The 12,231-nt window shown below is 47.6% G+C and overlaps 1 protein-coding gene across 1 annotated transcript in view; it reads right to left on the bottom strand.

Moving 5' to 3' along the window:
- The window catches only part of LOC139390579 (janus kinase and microtubule-interacting protein 1-like), a 51,362-nt gene that overhangs the window by 2,135 nt on the left and 36,996 nt on the right, over positions 1-12,231 (bottom strand). Inside the window, exons 8-19 of the mRNA XM_071137786.1 lie at positions 11,767-11,925; positions 11,022-11,084; positions 6,479-6,607; positions 6,151-6,279; positions 5,711-5,794; positions 4,453-4,515; positions 4,262-4,360; positions 1,693-1,794; positions 1,573-1,626; positions 1,351-1,416; positions 647-715; positions 442-519 (exon numbers count right to left, since the gene is read on the bottom strand). Of these exons, the coding sequence (XP_070993887.1) occupies positions 442-519; positions 647-715; positions 1,351-1,416; positions 1,573-1,626; positions 1,693-1,794; positions 4,262-4,360; positions 4,453-4,515; positions 5,711-5,794; positions 6,151-6,279; positions 6,479-6,607; positions 11,022-11,084; positions 11,767-11,925 (1,095 nt within the window). The remainder of the gene's footprint in view (positions 1-441; positions 520-646; positions 716-1,350; positions 1,417-1,572; positions 1,627-1,692; positions 1,795-4,261; positions 4,361-4,452; positions 4,516-5,710; positions 5,795-6,150; positions 6,280-6,478; positions 6,608-11,021; positions 11,085-11,766; positions 11,926-12,231) is intronic.

Genomic DNA, 12,231 nt, shown 5'->3' with positions numbered 1-12,231 from the left:
GGGAATCACTAGACGTGCTGTCTCGGGATCGTACTGTTCTGAGAGAGTGTTTGGGATGTGTCTGAACAGTTAATGCACAGCCATTCTCCCCAGCCAGGAGGGTGTGTCTCTTTCTGTCCTTTAGTACCCAGTGCAAACACGGGTTCATTGAGGTAGAAGATGCAGTATCCCGACAACACATGACAAACTCAAATAGCAGGGTTTGGTCTGTGGGTTAGTGATGTTTGATGGGTTTACATAATTTAGAGGGCTGACAGTGGGTCTACATCTAGGTCTAAAACATATACTTTATGAAACTATTGCATGCCATCTTGATAATATAATGACTATTGTAATATATAATTATAATACAATATATGCCATTTAGCAAGCCTAGGAAGCCTACAAGCAGGAGACAGCTGTAGAGTAACCCTCCTGTCCCATCATGTTGCTGTGTCGTACCATGTAGGCCTGATCCAGGGCCTGCTTCCTGTAGTCCAGCTCCTCCTCCATGAAACCCTTCTGCTTACTGAACTGGTCCTGGAACAGCCACAGCACAACACAGGATATGAAATCACATCATTGCATCACCATGACAATGGTGTCACATCAGAGACAGTGAAAAACCACTGATACTTGGTCAGATGTTTTTTGGGGGGTCTCTCACCGTCTCATTCTCCAGGTCAATCATCCTCTGGGTCAAGGCTGCCTCTGTGCTGTCGATCTGCTTTAACCACTATGGAGGGAGGGAGAGAGAGAGAGAGAGAGACACTCAACACATACTGTACAGTTAAATACTCAGTAGATAATAGTCCAGTAGATGTAAGAGGCAGGCTCAGAGATAAGGAGAAGGAGGAGAAGAAAAGGGGGAGTAAGACAAGAAGGAGGAGGAGGAGAAGGAGGTGGAAGAAGAAAAGAAGGAGGAGAAGGAGGAATAGTTGAAGGGGAGGAAGAGGAGAAGAAGAAAGAGGAGGAGGAGGAGGAGAAGGAAAGGAGGAGAAAGACAAGAAGGAGGAAGACGAGAAGGAGGTGGAAGAGGAAAAGAAGGAGGAGAAGGAGGAATAGTTGAAGAGGAGGAAGAGGAGAAGAAGAAAGAGGAGGAGGAGGAGGAGGAGAAGGAAAGGAGGAGAAAGACAAGAAGGAGGAAGACGAGAAGGAGGAAGACGAGAAGGAGGTGGAAGAGGAAAAGAAGGAGGAGAAGGAGGAATAGTTGAAGGGGAGGAAGAGGAGAAGAAGAAAGAGGAGGAGGAGGAAGAGAAGGAGGAAGAGGAGAAGGAGGAGGGAGAGGAGGAAGAGGAAGAGGAGGCAGATGGGTTGCCTCCCACAATGTAACAATGTTCCAATGTTGTTGGAGAAGGAGGAGAGACTGACCTTCTCACACATTGACAGAACCATCCCAGCCTGGATGACAACAATCTGCTCCTCGTTACGCAAGTTCTGGGGACGAAGAAGAGACAGGAAATGGATATAGATGATCGGAGAGGGATAAAAGTATTTATTAAGGTTTTAATTGGGGGAGAAAATAGCATTGTGAATTTTAGTAAGATCATTTTACTGAGAGTATTAGGAACAGCGGAGAGAATTTAAACTCACCCCATTATCTCCCAGGATATCCAGTTTCTTCATCAGATCTGGAATAACCACGTCCTAAAGAGGGATTACACATCCAGTTTACATACGCTGCGAGAGGGAAAATGTGTGTGTTTGTGTTACCTTGATTCCCTCCTGGTGACAGAAGATCTGCAGAGCGCTGTTGCTGTTCTCTGGGAAGGTAGTCATGTGGAATCCCATGGCTGGAAGCCTGTGTTCCCTCTCCTAATGGACAACAAGGACAGTTAACCCAGCCCTCATTCACACCCACATCTACACACTCACAAACAGTCCCCCCAGTCTAATTTACAGACCACAACAGCCAGCCCTCTAAAGGGGACAGTACAATCACAACTAATATTCTGGTTGGGTAGACTGGTGTGTGAGACTGATAGTGAATGGGTCAGGGTTGGGAACTGAACTGAATGGGTCAGGGTTGAGAACTGAATGGGTCAGGGTTGAGAACTGAACTGAACGGGTCAGGGTTGGGAACTGAACTGAATGGGTCAGGGTTGGGAACTGAACTGAATGGGTCAGGGTTGAGAACTGAATGGGTCAGGGTTGAGAACTGAACTGAACGGGTCAGGGTTGGGAACTGAACTGAATGGGTCAGGAACTGAACGGGTTGGGAACTGAACTGAATGGGTCAGGGTTGGGAACTGAACTGAATGGGTCAGGGTTGGGAACTGAACTGAATGGGTCATGGTTGGGAACTGAACTGAATGGGTCATGTTTGGGAACTGAACTGAATGGGTCATGTTTGGGAACTGAACTGAATGAGTCAGGGTTGGGAACTGAACTGAATGAGTCAGGGTTGGGAACTGAACTGAATGAGTCAGGGTTGGGAACTGAACTGAATGAGTCAGGGATGGGAACTGAACTGAATGAGTCAGGGTTGGGAACTGAACTGAATGTGTCGTGGTTGGGAACTGAGATGAATGGGTCATGGTTAGGAACTGAACGGGTCAGGGTTGGAAACTGAATGGGTCAGGGTTGGGAACTGAACTGAATGGGTCAGGGTTGAGAACTGAATGGGTCAGGCTTGAGAACTGAACTGAACGGGTCAGGGTTGAGAACTGAACGGGTCAGGGTTGAGAACTGAACTGAACTGGTCAGGGTTGAGAACTGAACTGAATGGGTCAGGTACTGAACGGGTCAGGGTTGAGAACTGATCTGAACAGGTCAGGGTTGGGAACTGAACTGAATGGGTCATGGTTGGGAACTGATCTGAATGGGTCATGGTTAGGAACTGAACTGGTCATGGTTAGGAACTGGTCATGGTTAGGAACTGAACTGGTCATGGTTAGGAACTGAACTGAATGGATCATGGTTGGGAACTGAGCTGAATGGGTCATGGTTGGGAACTGAGCTGAATGGGTCATGGTTGGGAACTGAACTGGTCATGGCTAGGAACTGAACTGAATGGGTCATGGTTAGGAACTGAACTGAATGGATCATGGTTGGGAACTGAGCTGAATTGGCCATGGTTAGGAAGTGAACTGGTCATGGTTAGGAACTGGTCATGATTAGGGACTGAACTGGTCATGGTTAGGAACTGAACTGGTCATGGTTAGGAACTGAACTGGTCATGGTTAGGAACTGAACTGGTCATGGTTAGGAACTGGTCATGGTTAGGAACTGAACTGGTCATGGTTAGGAACTGAACTGAATGGATCATGGTTGGGAACTGAGCTGAATGATGTACAGTACTTACATGATGAGGATAGCATGCTCAGGATCTGTCCAAATGAGTTAGGTGGAGAAACATAATTTAAAACCAAAGTAATAGGGTTTTAAAACATACTCTGGGAGTTCAAATGGACAAGTTTAAGTGACTGAGTGGCTCTTTGGATCCATTCAACCCATTCTTATTTTGTGCATTAAGAGTTTCTTTGATACCTTCTTGAAGTGATCGAGTATCTCCTATGAAGTCATCATGAAAGATATTCTAAAAAAGTATATGAACGAGCTCATTAAAGATATCCTACATCAGTTGTTGGAGGCAGAACCTGAAAGGAGGAAAGCCATGCAGTCGATAATCTTCTATTATGGACAACAATCAAGAGATTTAGGACACGTGTACCTGATGATTGGAATGTTTGTGCATACGACTGCCTTTTTAATGAACATGAAGAAACTTAAGAACAACTACATGCAAGGAGGAGACAAATGAACAAAGATGGGCGGATGGTGAACTTAAACACATTTTATTCCATTCAAAATTATATTCATCTTACTAAAGACAACATTCTTGTACATCTTTCAACTTGAAAAAATACACTTTTCCAGTTCAGTGGGGATGGTAAGGCGGTCAGAATACAAGGTACATACAATGGGTTGAGGCACAGTAATGGGTATGTTTGTGTGCTCGTGTGTACTCTGTACTAAGCGCCACAGGAGGCTGTTGGGAGGATCTATAGGAGGATGCGCTCACTGTAATGGCTGGAATGGAATTCATGTAACGGAATCCAACATGTTTTTTTTTGTGTGTGTTTGATACCATTCCATATATTCCATTCCAATGAGCCCATCCTCCTATAGCTCCTCCCACCAGCCTCCAATGCTACGAGCACGCTTGTGTGTGTGTGTGTGTGTGTGTGTGTGTGTTTTTTGGTCACTGTATGTAGGTCTTGCGTGGGGACTGGAGACCGGTGTCCCCCCCTGGGGACAGTTTGATGGTGCACTCTCTTACTTCCAGCTCTAGCACTCTGAACTCCAGCAGCTCATTCTGGTCCCTCGAGTCCTGTACCGCCGCCTGCAGCTTCCACTCAGCTTGCTGTAACACACACATCTACACACACATTTTTGTATTTTGTAGTGTCCTTTGCTTCCAGATTGCTCACAGGACAGTGTTGAGTGACAGAGGAGTAGGAGGTACCTTACCTTGTTGTGGAGTTCCTGATTGGTCCTGATGAGGTACTGCTTCTCCTCCACCCACTTAGAGTCCTGGAGAAACATACGGTCACACACACCTCAGAGGAAAACTAAATTATCACAACACAGAATGATAAGGGAGATAAGAGCACCTTGCCACCCATAGGGGATACTGCACAATGTACATGCATGAGCACCTCAACCCAAAGAGATTCAGCCACACCGTGTGAGTCCTAGCCCAAACTGTCCGTTTCTGAACTGAGACCCACAAGCCCAAAATAAGTGAAATAATGCATTCAAATAGTGAGCACACATGCATGCAACCACAAGTTAAACACAAAATATATTGCTGTAACATGGTTTTATTGAGACAAAAAGTAACAGAGAGAAAGTTCACCATCAGAATGACCAGAAATACAGAGAAATGTGCTCAGAAATCTGTATTGGTACAGTGAACAGCATGCTGAACAGAGATTCAGGAATATTGAGGCACCAGAGGTGAGAGGAGTGTAACAGAAAGTGCAACACTGCCACAGTGACACAAACAGGCAACATGCAGTAAATGTGAGGCATGCAACAGGTACCAGAGAATGATGGAGGATGCTATGAGTTCTGACCTCTGTGAAACACTGCTCGGTATTAGATCTATTCAGTCTATTGATATCAGGCTGAGCAATCAACAAGAAGATTGAACAATCTATGTGATTTGCATCATGGTGCATTTGTTTAGTTTTGACCCCAAAATCCATCTACACTTCTCAAAATGGATTTCACTCTGCTTTTACAAATATCATTACTTATACAAGGAAATAATCTAATTCATATATCTGAACAGAGGAACTGATTGAAGATGATTTCCACAGAATGTTACATAATTAAGACATTACAGTATATATATATATATATATTTTCATTAACCTTGTTTCTTCAGAGTCATATTTGTAAATGCTAGGTACAATTTGATGACTGGCTGATTTGTTTAGCATGAGGACGTATCATTCAATCAGTTTTCTCATGATCATGAGGAGATAAATCCTGATGATCTTTTCCAGAGAAAATAGAGCACATACATTCAAATACTGTCAACGACAGTGGAGCACACACACAGGGCAGAGTTGTGACATCACAGGATCCTGCGGCAGATCCGGTCGGCGTAGCCGTAGCGCCAGGCCAAAAGCAAAGCCCCAAGACAGACAAGCAGCAGGGCCAATGAGAGCGGAGCAGCCAGGGACCTCCCAGTCGTCTCCCCGCCCTTTTCCTCTTTTACCTGCCCCCTCTCAGCCAATGCCTTCTCCAGGTCGGCGATCTTCGCCTGGCACCCAATCAGATCCGCCTGCAGCTGCTCACGGTTCTGTGGGAAAGCGAACGTAGCCAATCAGAGACCAGAGTCAAGTCAGTTCAATCAGGTGAGTTAGTGCCGGGCTGGAACAAAAGCCTGCACACCCTGCAGCCTGTTAAGATAGAATAACATTAACCTGCACACCCTGCAGCCTGCTAAGATATAATAACATTAACCTGCACACCCTGCAGCCTGTTAAGATAGAATAACATTAACCTGCACACCCTGCAGCCTGTTAAGATAGAATAACATTGTTCTTGTACTCCTCTTGGCAAAAGCTCCTGTTTTGAGACAGTGATGGGCACATCAGGAGCCTAATGAGGGATATCATGGGCAGGCTGTAGGGGTTAAAGGTTAAAGCTACTCACCCTGGCCACTCTCTCAGCATCGTGTGACCCCCCAGTCTGTTCCTGTAGGAGGGCGTAGGCCCGCTGGAGAGCCTGGTACTCTCTGGTCAGTTGTCTGAAGCGCAGCTCTGACTCTTCACGAGAGACACCCTGGGGAATGAATACAATACATAACATGCCATATTGCAGATGCTTTTATCCAGAGACTTACAGTCATGCATGTAGACATTTTACGCACGGTTGGTCCAGGGAATTTAACCCACTATCCTGGCATTGTAAGAGCCATGCTCTACCAACTAAACTACAGAGGACTGGGTAGTGACATGGTCAAACACACACACACACTTACATCCTCCAGGTCCTCCTCGGGTGTGGCAGGGGTGCAGTCTGTGAGGTCAGTGTTGTAAGAGGTCAGAGACGACGTCTCAGAGTCCACAGACTCCTCATCAAATCCAAAATATGTCTCCACAACATGCCTCTGGAGAGATAGAGAGAGAGGAGGAGAGAGGGGGAGGGACGAGGATGGAGAGATAGAGAGAGAGGAGGAGGAGAGAGGGGGAGGGAGGAGGATGGAGAGATAGAGAGAGAGGAGGAGGAGAGAGGGGGAGGGAGGAGGATGGAGGGATAGAGAGAGAGAGGAGGAGAGAGGGGGAGGGAGGAGGATGGAGGGATAGAGAGAGAGAGGAGGAGAGAGGGGGAGGGAGGAGGATGGAGAGAGAGAGAGAGAGAGAGAGGAGGAGAGAGGAGGAGGGAGGAGGATGGAGAGATAGAGAGAGAGGAGGAGGAGAGAGGGGGAGGGACGAGGATGGAGAGATAGAGAGAGAGAGGAGGAGAGAGGGGAAGGGAGGAGGATGGAGAGATAGAGAGAGGAGGAGGAGAGAGAGGGGGAGGGAGGAGGATGGAGAGCGAGAGAAGGAGAGAGAGGAGAAAGAAAAAGGGAGTGATGAGCTGTAATATATTGATTTACACACACACACACACACACACACACACAATAGGAGAGAAGACTATTTGAAACACACACTCGGGGGTTGGTAATAGAGGTGAGGTAGGTGCTGCGACGTTGCCTCCCTCTGCTGGGAGTACACGGGCTGGGCACCACGACACGGATGGCTCCAAGTAGAGGTAATTAGGGGAACGTGCCAACCAGCCGTGGAGGCCACATAAAAGGAGCACTGTGGCACACCGCGGGGGAGAACAGAGAGGCCGACAGAGCAGAAGCTGAGAAGAAGGACCGAGCCAAACCTACCTGATTTCGTTATGTTTATTTTATTGCCTAGTAAAGTCATGTATGCTGACTAGAACCTCCCTGTCTCGGTGTTAATCTCTGCACGCTCAACCCAACACCCCACAATTTGGTGGAGAATGCGGGCATCTCAGTAGCTTTGGGTGCCGTGGGGTCGAGGGTACAGAGATTACCATAGAGGAACTGGTGGCTCAGTTTATCCTCAGCCAGCTGAAGCAACATCCTCTCCAAATGTGAGAGGGTGGTCGGCCCATTGGCAAGTGAAAACAGTGCTAGAGATGGGGGTGCTGGAGGAGTCCCACAGTGAGTGGTCTAGCCTTATAGTGCTGGTACCAAAACCGGACGGAACCGTCCGCTTTCGCAATGACTTCCGGGGCCTGAACGAGGTCAGCAAGTTCGATGTCTACCCCATGCCCCGGGTGGATGAACTGATTGACCGCTTGGGGATATAGAGATACGTCAGCACCTTGGACATGACAAAGGGGTACTGGCAGGTGCCGCTGGTAGCGGCCTCCCGGGAGAAGACGGCCTTCTCCACCCCGGGGGGGTTATACCACCACCGGGTTCTTCCTTTCGGGCTCCACGGGGCCCTAGACAGTTGTGAGTCACATCTCTGTAGGTTACAGGCAGTGGTGGATGTGCTCAGGGATGCGGGTCGGATCGTTCCCCAGATCGGGTGGGGAAATGTGAAGCCCCAAGAAAAAGAAAAGAAAAATGGCTGCCATTAGGAAATGGCCGGTCCCCCGAACCAAGAGGCAGGTGAAGTCATTCCTGGGGTTAGCAGGCTACTACAGTCGATTTGTACCTAACTTTGCCGCAATAGCTTCTCCCCTCACAGACCTCGCGAAGGAAAGACTACCCCAGACGGTGCGATGGACAGAGGACACAGAGGCGGCGTTCCAGGCCCTGAAGGATGCGCTATGTTCACACCAGGTACTCATCACCCCGGACTTCTCAGAAAACCTCCTGGTCCAGACAAACGCATCTGAGGGAGAAGAAGGACTGCCTCGTTGTGAAGTGGGCACTGGACACCCTTAAGTATTACCTCCCCGGGGGGAAGTTCACCCTGATCACTGACTGTGCCCCCCTTGCACGGATGGCTCCAAGTAGAGGTAATTAGGGGAACGTGCCAACCAGCCGTGGAGGCCACATAAAAGGAGCACTGTGGCACACCGCGGGGGAGAACAGAGAGGCCGACAAAGCAGAAGCTGAGAAGAAGGACCGAGCCAAACCTACCTGATTTCGTTATGTTTATTTTATTGCCTAGTAAAGTTGTGTTTGCTGTAAAGATCCTTCCTGTCTCTGTGTTAATCTCTGCACGCTCAACCCAACACCCCACAGTTTACCACAACACACACTCACCCAATCCATGATGCTACAGAACACTCACCCAATCCATGATGCTACAGAACACTCACTGTGACATACTGTGGACCGTCCGTCAACCTTGGAACAATCACTTCCCCATTCCTTACCATCCGATTACGAAACACAAATCATCCACAAAAAAAGAAAGGCTAATTTCCTCTTTCCCATTGATTTTATGAACTCAACAGTATTGTCCTTCCCATTGAAGGTCATCTCCTGACACCCAGAGAAGGAGAGACAGACCATAACACACAGACAGAAAGCAGGAGAATGAGACAGACCATAACACACAGACAAATGAAACAGGAGAAGGAGAGACAGACCATAACACACAGACAGATGAAGCAGGAGAAGGAGACAGACTATAGTACACAGACAGATGAAGCAGGAGAAGGAGAGACAGACCATAACACACAGACAGAAAGCAGGAGAAGGAGAGACAGACCATATCACACAGACAGATGAAGCAGGAGAAGGAGACAGACCATATCACACAGACAGATGAAGCAGGAGAAGGAGACAGACCATAGTACACAGACAGATGAAGCAGGAGAATGAGACAGACCATAACACACAGACAAATGAAGCAGGAGAAGGAGAGACAGACCATAACACACAGACAGATGAAGCAGGAGAATGAGACAGACCATAACACACAGACAAATGAAGCAGGAGAAGGAGAGACAGACCATAACACACAGACAGATGAAGCAGGAGAAGGAGAGACAGACCATAACACACAGACAGATGAAGCAGGAGAAGGAGACAGACCATAGTACACAGACAGATGAAGCGGGAGATGGAGACAGACCATAGTACACAGACAGATGAAGCAGGAGAAGGAGAGACAGACCATAACACACAGACAGATGAAGCAGGAGAAAGAGAGACAGACCATAACACACAGACAGATGAAGCAGGAGAAGGAGAGACAGACCATAACACACATACAGATGAAGCAGGAGAAGGAGAGACAGACCATAACACACATACAGATGAAGCAGGAGAAGGAGACAGACCATAGTACACAGACAGATGAAGCGGGAGATGGAGACAGACCATAGTACACAGACAGATGAAGCGGGAGATGGAGACAGACCATAGTACACAGACAGATGAAGCGGGAGAAGGAGACAGACTATAGTACACACACAGACAGATGAAGCGGGAGATGGAGACAGACCATAGTATACAGACAGATGAAGCAGGAGAAGGAGACAGACTATAGTACACAGACAGATGAAGCGGGAGAAGGAGACAGACTATAGTACACAGACAGATGAAGCAGGAGATGGAGACAGACCATAGTACACAGACAGATGAAGCAGGAGATGGAGACAGACCATAGTACACAGACAGATGAAGCGGGAGATGGAGACAGACTATAGTACACAGACAGATGAAGCAGGAGATGGAGACAGACTATAGTACACAGACAGATGAAGCGGGAGATGGAGACAGACTATAGTACACAGACAGATGAAGCAGGAGGAGACAGACCATAGTACACAGACAGATGAAGCAGGAGGAGACAGACCATAGTACACAGACAGATGAAGCGGGAGATGGAGAGGACGAGCTGGACATACTCATATATACTGGTGCTATACTATAAAGCTCCCGACAAAGCTAGTATCCTGGAAGGTGAACTATACTGTCCTCTGGCACTGAGCTCTGAGGCTGGGCTGTCTCAGTCACCCACTTACCAGACACAGACAGAGAGGGGTGTTAACTAGCATCCACCAATCCTCTTTAAGATAGTTACCAGGCCTGTGAGGTAGCAGCACTATACTTTTCCATTCAGACTCACCCAGTAAGTGTGTTCTGTTCCATTCTCAGTTAGTCCCAGTAACCAGCTCCAGTTATAGATGCAGAGTGTGTTAAATCTCTTAGCAACATAAATCACCGAGTCTGCTTACTCTCTCTCGAGGACCCAGTCCAATTGCTAGAATCACTCCTCCTCTCCTGATCATCAACACCTCATCTACCTATCCTTCTGACTGAGTTTGGAAGAGATTACCAAACAGGTGTCATTGTTCCCCCAACTGAGCCCAATTAAACAGTCACACGCACTTAGGAACCTATGCATGCACACGAGCGCTCACACGCACACGCCCCATCTGACCCCAATTAGACAGTACCAGCCCATCAGCATCATGAGAAGAGGCTATTGCTTATTGATAACACCGCTGGACCAGCAGTGTGTGACAGGAGACATAGAACACAACAAAGAAACACTATAAAACACACAGAACGGTAGAGGGAGAAGTAGTCTTACTTTAGGTGGTAGCTTGAGGGGTTTCCTCCGGGTCTTTTTGCAGAGCATCAGTCTGTCACATTCCTGCGCAGAAAGGAGCAACTTGGGATTTCTAGCCTTTTGAGTTTAGACAACATGCATCGTTTCTGTATGAGAAGGCTCTGATTGATGTGGGACTCATCCTTAACCTGACAATCTAAATTGTACTAATCTAGGCCATCGACCGTCCCATGTGTGGAATCCTGGGGACAGAATCTGGATACTATTTGATTTAGGCTTGTCAAAATGCAGCCACAGTAAAAAAGTGAGACGGGTAGGATTCTTTATGGGAACAACCAGGGATGGAGAAAGTAAACAGAGTTGTGTATCCAACACCTGCCCCCAGGTCCGGACATGTTGGGGCGATCCAGAATTATGATCAGCAGCAAGGAGCCAGCAGAACATCACCGTGCTAATGAGTAAATTAGCAACAGGCTCTGATTAAAAGTGAATAGAGCAGAGGTGGTGAGTGGCTGGCTGGCGAGAGGGTCTGGAAGGCAGGGCCAACATGACACCCAACACTCACCCTAACGGCAGCCATTTTATTCCACTGTTTCAATGTACTGCAGTAAATTACAAGAAAATGTCTGCCTGTGTGTTTAAGAACCCATGAGCTAGGCGGGTGCCCACATTCACTAATCTCACTACAATAAGGATCTGTCAATGCGCTGTTGTTTGGAAGTTCTGGTGATTTAAAGACCAGGTAAAGTTAGAGTGTCTCCCTGACCTGCGTGAGCTCATCAATGATGCCTTGTTGCTCGGCAACCTGCAGCTTAAGGAACTCTACTTCCTGTTCCTCGTGGGCCTGACTTAGGTCTGTCAGTGAGGTAGGCCTCTTCAGCTGCTGGGGGTGAGGCTGCTGGGAACGAGTGCGCACATTCTCCTTCTGAGAGAGAAAGAAAGAGAGGGAGGTGAGGAGAGATACATTCTCAGGGGTCAGCGATTCAAGTGTGAGGTCGAGAGAGAGACAGAGAGAGAGACAGAGAGAGAGACAGAGAGCGAGAGATGCTTTGTTGACTTCAAAAAAGCTTTTGACTCAATTTGGTGTGAGGGTCTGCTATACAAATTGATGGAAAGTGGTGTTTCAGGAAAAACATACAACATTATAAAATCCATGTTCATGTACGGTTAAAATTGGCAAAAACCACATACACATTTTTCCACAGGGCCGTGGGGTGAGACATGGATGCAG

The sequence above is a fragment of the Oncorhynchus clarkii genome, chromosome 31 (genome assembly GCF_045791955.1).
Source record: "Oncorhynchus clarkii lewisi isolate Uvic-CL-2024 chromosome 31, UVic_Ocla_1.0, whole genome shotgun sequence".
Taxonomy (NCBI): domain Eukaryota; kingdom Metazoa; phylum Chordata; class Actinopteri; order Salmoniformes; family Salmonidae; genus Oncorhynchus; species Oncorhynchus clarkii.
This window is presented reverse-complemented; position numbering and strand designations above follow the sequence as displayed.